This window comes from Coffea arabica, chromosome 3e, assembly GCF_036785885.1.
Source record: "Coffea arabica cultivar ET-39 chromosome 3e, Coffea Arabica ET-39 HiFi, whole genome shotgun sequence".
Taxonomy (NCBI): Eukaryota; Viridiplantae; Streptophyta; class Magnoliopsida; order Gentianales; family Rubiaceae; genus Coffea; species Coffea arabica.
In genome coordinates this window covers 14,720,924-14,728,350 of record NC_092315.1, presented here as the reverse complement: position 1 = coordinate 14,728,350, position 7,427 = coordinate 14,720,924, and the positions used below count along the sequence as shown (strand labels likewise).

The 7,427-nt window shown below is 38.6% G+C and overlaps 1 protein-coding gene across 5 annotated transcripts; it reads right to left on the bottom strand.

Annotated features, from left to right (window-relative positions):
* Window positions 1–286: 286 nt before the first annotated feature.
* LOC113737226 (leucine-rich repeat receptor protein kinase MSP1-like) lies at window positions 287–6,887 on the bottom strand. 5 transcript variants are annotated; one of them, XM_072044696.1, is made up of 3 exons: window positions 6,749–6,887; window positions 5,348–5,467; window positions 287–4,363 (listed from the first exon to the last, which is right to left on the bottom strand). In XM_072044696.1, the coding sequence occupies exon 3, from the start codon at window positions 4,284–4,286 to the stop codon at window positions 489–491; it is 3,798 nt and encodes a 1,265-aa protein (XP_071900797.1). In that variant the 5' UTR covers window positions 4,287–4,363; window positions 5,348–5,467; window positions 6,749–6,887; the 3' UTR covers window positions 287–488. The 5 variants fall into 5 exon arrangements, with proteins under 5 accessions (XP_071900797.1, XP_071900799.1, XP_027120289.1 ...); XM_072044698.1 differs by having other exon boundaries at window positions 5,369–5,467; XM_027264488.2 differs by lacking the exon at window positions 6,749–6,887 and adding an exon at window positions 6,516–6,716.
* Window positions 6,888–7,427: the final 540 nt, after the last annotated feature.

The window sequence follows — 7,427 nt, the reverse complement described above, 5'->3', positions numbered from 1 at the left end:
GTGAATAAAAGGGACATTATAGCCTTTTCAAGCTTGTTTTCAATGGTCAGCCTAAGTGTCCGAGGTTCAAACTTGGCTTTATCTATTGGGAGCAATGTGGTCATTAAATGATTTGAGGGGGCAAAGTGAAACAATGATCACATTACAGGGGGGGTTTATTGTATTTCACCCTTGTGATTGGGTAGAACATGAATTTTTACTTATTTTCTTTTTCTGGTATCAGTATACCATCATAGACCTCATGACTAATTTTTTTTGCTGCACTTGAATGTTGGCATGCTAGGTAAACAAGATCAAGAAAGTTGAGTTACATAGCTCCATATCTATTATTTACATGCTCAGTCATTATAGTACCATTAAGTAGCTACAAACTGGTCAAATCAGCAAGTAATTCTTCATGTTATATGAGATTATAAGGTACAATCACAAACCAGAGATCAAATTTCTGTCTACTCAACATTGTTTGATTTCAATCAAACAGCACAAGTTCAACCGTAGGTCTTTGCCCCCTTCAACAGCTTCACAACTTCAAGCATTGTAGGCCTCTTCCATGGCTCATCACAGGTGCACCTTCTGGCAATTGCAAGAACTTCTAGCATTTGAGTTTTCCACGCTGCTGAAGAAGCAGAGAGATCAGGGTCTAGTACTTCAGACTCCCTTCCCCTTGCAACCATCCACCTCATCCATCCAACAAGATTTCCTCCCTCAATATCAGCTTGTCCAGTTGGCGCTTTTCCTGTCAGCAGCTCCAGTATCACCACCCCAAAGCTGTAAACATCGCCTTTGGTTGTAGCCATCATGGTCTGACCATACTCTGGTGGGATGTATCCAAATGTACCAGCAAGAACGGTGGATACATGAGTCTCACATGCACTGATGATCCGTGCCAGGCCAAAATCCGATACTCTTGGTTCAAAATTTCTGTCCAAGAGTATGTTGCTGGATTTTATATCCCTGTGAATGATGTGAGGAACAAATCCATGATGTAGAAACGCAAGACCTCGTGCTGAGCCAAGACAAATCTTGAACCTAGTAGGCCAATCAAGGGCTTGAATTGCATCTGCCTGATTCCTTAGCCAAAAGTCAAGGCTCCCATTCTCCATGTATTCGTATATTAAGAACCTCTCATCTGCAAAGACACAGTAGCCCAGCAATGGAACTAAATTTTGATGATTTACCTTTCCAAGTGTCTCCAGTTCAGCCAAGAATTCGCGATTACCATGCAAGTGACCTCCATTAAGTCTTTTGACAGCAAATGTCCGACCTGGCAGAGAAGCTTTATAAACTGTTCCAAATCCACCATCACCAATAATGTAGCTTTTACTGAAGTTTTCAGTAGCTGATAAAATATCTGCAGGATTTATCCGCAATAAAGAGTGCTCAAAAGTTGCGATATTGATGCTCAGAGGTACTTTTGGCTTCTTCACCAAAAGCTCATCAGATGACGCTGGCTCAGTTGCTCCTACAATCTTATTGCTGCCTCTTTCAAGTATCATGGCTTCTTGTCTCAGCATTCTCCACCTCACAAGACCAATGAGGATGATCAGGGAAACAAGTGTGGCACCAAGGGCAATACCCAATACAGAAGCATGAGATAAAATTACTGGAGATGAATCCCGATGTCTAGGCAGGAAAATATTCTGGTTTAGCAGGCAAATTTCAGTATCCTTACAAGTATCAGGTACATTGCCTGTGAATTTGTTGCCAGAAAAATTAACAAAGGCAAGGCCTTCTATATCACATATGTTACAAGGAAAGGAACTCTGGAAATTGTTGTTGGATAAGTCAAGATATGTCAAGGCAGCAAGAGATGAAAGAGACAAAGGCAGAGTGCCTGTTATTGTATTATTGTGGAGGTCTAACATGGAAAGAGATGTTAAATTAGAGAGAGAGTCACAAAGGTTGCCAGAGAGTTGGTTAAAACTTGCATTTAGGAATAAAAGAGAACTGGTGCTTCCAGGACCAACAGACAGAGTTCCAGAGAGAGAATTCTGGCTGATGTCCAAAAATGTCAAACTTACTATATTGAATATTGAAGGTGGCAATGGACCAGATAACAGATTATGTGAAAGGTCAAGCTTCACCAGACTTGACATTTTAGACCCAAAATTTTCTGGAATTGCGCCTTTGATCTGGTTATGTGAAAGGTTCAGACCTTGAAGGCTCATCGAGGTCAAATGAGGAGAGATGGGACCTGTCAGACTGTTGAAAGATAGATCGACCGATGTCAAGTTTGGCAAGCCAGAAATTTCAAATGGAATGCTCCCATTGAGTCTGTTCCCCTGCAAGTTTAATTTCGACACGACAATGCATTTATTGATTGATGCAGGAATTTGACCCTCAAGATCATTATTGGACAAATCAAGCATTCCATAGTGCTGAACAAACTCAGAATCTGGTAAAGGCACCTTCTGAAACCCAGAGCAGATCTCCTCAGGTATAGAACCAGAAAATTGGTTGTTGGACAAGACAAGGTTGTCAAGTAGCTTCAGTTGAGATATGGATTTTGGAATGGGACCTGTCAGTCTGTTTGCCCCAAGGTCCAGAGAAACCAGTTTCGTACACTCAAAAATCTCCAAGGGAACCTCTCCAGTTAATCTGTTGCCATGTAAAGAAAGATTAGTGAGGTTTTTCAGTTTCCCAATGCTCACAGGAATACTTCCTTCAAAGAGATTATTATCTAGTTGCAGTCTCTGCAGGGTTGAAACCTTGGCAATTGCACTGGGAATTGGACCTTCAAGCATATTGTTGCTCAGTGAGATCTCCATCAGCGTCTTTGATTCCCATAACTGATCGGGAATCTTTCCAGAAAACTTGTTTTTTGAAAGCTCCAAGGTAATAAGTTGAAGGTCCCCCAGATAGGCAGGTATTTCTCCAAACAGACCATTTTCAGACAACACCAAATCTGTGAGGCTCAAACAATTGCTGAAAGTTTTGTCTATGCTACCAGTGAAGTTGTTATCAGACAACTGCAGATTGCTTAGGGACTTAGCATTGCAAATTTCAGATGGCAATTCCCCAGACAGCTTGTTACTACTAAGATCAAGTGATGACATTAAAGGCAGATCAAGTGGTGGTAAGGATCCACTTAAGAGGTTCTTTGAGAGTATTATGGACTCTACTTCTTTCCAATTAGAAATCCACCCAGGCACAGGACCTGACAAACAATTAGAATCAAGGAGGACAGAACTAATTGACTCCAGTCCTGCAAGGTCTTCAGGTAATGGACCAGATAAGGAGTTAAAGGACAGATTGATGATCTTCAGCCTCTTGCAGTTTCCCAACTGTGGAGGGATTTTTCCAGTTAGTCCAGCATTTGGAGCAATGAGATAATTTAAGTTTGTTAGCCTACCCACACTTTCAGGCAGTTCTCCCTTAAAAATGTTCTCTGCAAGATTCAAGTAAGTCAAGCTTCTAAGCTCTGTTATTTCTTCAGGAATATTACCGCTAATTCTGCAGTTTTGCAGATCCAGTGACTGAAGGTGTTTCAGGTTCCCAATTGTTATTGGCAGAGGTCCAGTTAATGAATTCCATGAGAGATCAAGAGTTCTGAGCCTCCTTAAGTTTCCAATCTCTGGAATTATTGGCCCTGAGAGTTTGTTTTGTCGAGCATCAAAGTATAGTAGCCTGGTGAAATTGCCAAAACTGGAAGGTAATCTTCCAGAGAAATTATTTACACTGAGGTCAAGAGACTGCAATTTCTTTAAATTCCCAAGCTCTTCAGGAATATTCCCATAAAACAAATTTCCATGGACCGAGAGTTCCAACAATTCTTCAAGCAAGCCTATTGCTGATGGAAAACTTCCAGAAAAGCTATTGTCATCAAGCACCAGTTGTCTGAGATTGTTGAGGTTGGATATAGTTGGAGGAAGCATTCCAGTCAGTCTATTGTCACTCACGTCCAGACTCTCTATATTCTCTAAATTCCAAACACTTTCAGGGAAACCACCCGTAAGGGCACAATGGCTGAGATTCAGGTACTTAATAGATTTAAATTCACCAATAAGAACAGGAAAAGGAAGACTTAGAGGTGAATTTGTACAAGATAAATCTATTTGCCTAACAACTGCACCTTCGCATCTAATCCCAGTCCAATTGCATGGAGAAGTTTCTGATTCAAACCAGCTAGGAATTGCATTTCTTCTCGAGATTAGAGACTGCCGAAGAGCTTTCAATAACTCCACATCCCCAAGAAAAATCCCATGTGTCAATGCAGGGTAAATGACGAAGGCAAGGATAATTGTGAGGACATGACAAACTTGGTATCTGAATATGAGCTTTGGCATGCTGAACAGGGTTCAATCTGATTATGACCGGATGATATATACTACTCTGGGAAGTACTTTTCCTGCAGGACTTGGTTCTGCAGGTTGAAACAAAGCTTATCAGGAAGATATGCTCGAGCCAGATTATGTGTTTAAGAAAATATGAAAACATGAAGCTCATTACTAATGTATTAAGCGAGAAGATATGATTCATGAAATACCAGGCTTGCTCTCTTGCATTGATAAAATGTAGATGATAAACACAACAATGGCGCTTCATAAAATGACTAGGCACTAGTAACCACATGACATGTTTAACATACTGGCATCTATCAAGAGAATGAAGGCAGAAAAACCTGGTAGTTGAAACTAAAACTAAGACATAACTCAATGGAACAGGAGAAGTCTAGTACAGTCTCACACATTCAGAGATGAGAAATTACTTTTTATCATAAGCAAAACAGCAAAGAAAAGCACCAATATACCAGAATTTTTCTTTTCTGTCTAATAGGCTACCAGATTCTGCACTACTCTGTCAGGTAATCAGCAAAGTCTCATGCAAATCCAAGACAAACATGAATCAGTTTCCAACTTTGCAGCTATTAGACTACAGCCACATATATTGAAAAACAACAGTAAAAGAACGGAAGAAATTTTTCTGTTTGTGTCAAGGGATATGCTCAAGTGGATAAATTATAGTATCCAAAAATCTGTTTTTTTTTTTAATGTAAAGTGTCTCTGTTTTTTGTTGATATGCACTATGCGCATTTTATCTAGGACAACCTTGGGAAATTGCAGGTTTTTTCCATTAGGATAGCTGTTCTTTCTAAAATTCATCTTGCCATATGCTAGATAAAAAGGGTAGCACCTCCATAACTTAGTATGGAATGATCAAGACATTATTCATTCCCTGGAATAAACGCTATTGGTTTCTATTAAACCTTGAGCAGTTATTTGGAAAGGCCTAAGGAAGTTTTGTATTCATGACGCTAACATAAGCAATGACAAGTACAGAGAGAAAGCAAGTAATAAGCAAGTCTAAAAGAAAGTCAATCAATTCACTACATTATTGTTGTTCTTACTGCAGGTTAAGGATAAAGTACTTGTGACTAGTAGAGCTTCAAGGTTGATGCACAAATTCCTCCCCCAGAGCTGATGTCAACTTGAACCAGAGTGATAACCGACTCCAGTTAACAACTCACCTGCAGAAGGGAAAGCAGTTGACAATTATAATCAGTTTCAGCCCAAAAAAAAAAAAAAAGAATGATCATCTCTAGACTATTTCAGGCATTCAGGTTCCACAAAAAGGGAAAAAGAAAAAGAGAGATCAAGCATAGTATTACGAACAATTAAATATACAGTGTGTCTGGAGTCTGGAGACAGATGAAACTAATAGTTAGTGAAGAACAATTCTTTCCAAATAGCATTTCATATTTCCACGCAGCAACATTACAATCAAAAGTCTAGCTCTATATAATATGATGAAGATAGACAAAAGCCACCATTACATTTAAAATCTGAAAATTAAACAAAAATAAAAGGAAAAACAGTAGTAAGAAAAATAAAATAAAATAAGATCTTGATCATGATCTTTTGCATAACTGAGAAGCAGCTGAAAAGAACATGGCCCCACAAGGCTTCTCAGAACTTGATCATCACAAAGGAAGAAAAATGTTTGCTAGAAAAACAGTGGTGGAGAGTCTGTTAAGTGGGGTAATCATACATTAGCACAGAACCCATAAAAAAAATTAAATCAAATGCACTTTTTATACTTTTAATCCTTATAGGCTTTTGGCTCAAAAAAGATTTTCACACACAACACACACTAAACAACTACCTCAGACGCACGCACGCACCCACACACACAAAAGCTATTAGGTGAGTACTAGCTAGCATAAATGTTGTTCCACAGTCCATGATCAAGCTATTCCTGTATGAATAGGCATTTCTCCGACGAAATAAGCAAAAAAAAAAAAAATGAAAGAAAAAAAAGGGGTCTGTTTTGAACGGATAAAAAGAGCTCCAAAATTTCATCTTTTGCCAATTTTGTGCAGCTTTCTTCCAAAAGATGGATCATTTTAAGCAAAACCCAGTATTCCTCTCTACCCCAAAAGACCAGAAAAATCACAAAATCTGATACAAAAATTAAAACAAAAATCCACAAATGTGAAGCGAGAATAATCCCCTAAATTCCCCCCCCCCCTCTCAAAAAAAAAAAAAAAGACACAAAGAGCTTGTAGCATTACTTACTTTTCTAATAGAACTGATCATACACATAAACCCCGCCAAAAATCAGTGCATTATTTGCTGACTACGCTGTTTCAAAGTTCAAACCTTCACTCTGTGTGTGTTTTTGAGTGTGTGTGTGGTTTTTTTTTTTTTTTTTGGTGCTTATCAAGAGTTCAAGAACTGATGAAAAATGGGAAGAACCATCATGAGTGTACAATTATGGGAGTCTAATTAGTTCGAAAACAACACGATACCTTCATGAATGAGAGAGAGAGAGAGAGAGAGAAGGTGTAAGCTGGCACCAGTACAGTACCACTAGCAGCAAGCAAAGGCAAGCAAGTACTAGTACTACTGCCATAACCGATATGCTTTTCTGGCATACGTTAAAGTTGGCTTTTCTCCAATAGGGAACGACTGAAAAGTGGAAAACCACGCCTTCAAGGCTAACTTTATTTTTTTTTGCGTTTTTCGGTCTACTGTGGAAGTGAAGGGTGGGATCCCCCATGGTGACAACAGCAGAGATTTGATTCTCTGTTTGTTTTGCAGATGGGTACATAACATTATACAACGGATCATAATGATTATTGTACTGTGGTCAAAGAGATAAAGACGTCGTCGTATTAATGGGTAACTTCCTCTTCAATTTCAATTCTGTTCATTTGTGTAAACTGATAGAATTTCAGTGTAAATTGGTATAATTGGGCTAAAAACCTTAATTATAACCCAATTTACATAAAACTCACGGTTATATCAAATGTACATATAAGGTAACATCGATAGTAGTTTTAAAAATGCAATTTCTTTTATAGGAGTTTTATAATGTCAGCGTACACGTTAAATTAAATACACAGCTTCATTTAGATTGAGGAATATAATGAAGGATTTGAAATCCATTCGAATCGTTTTAGTTGTTTAGATTGGTTAAAAAGCATT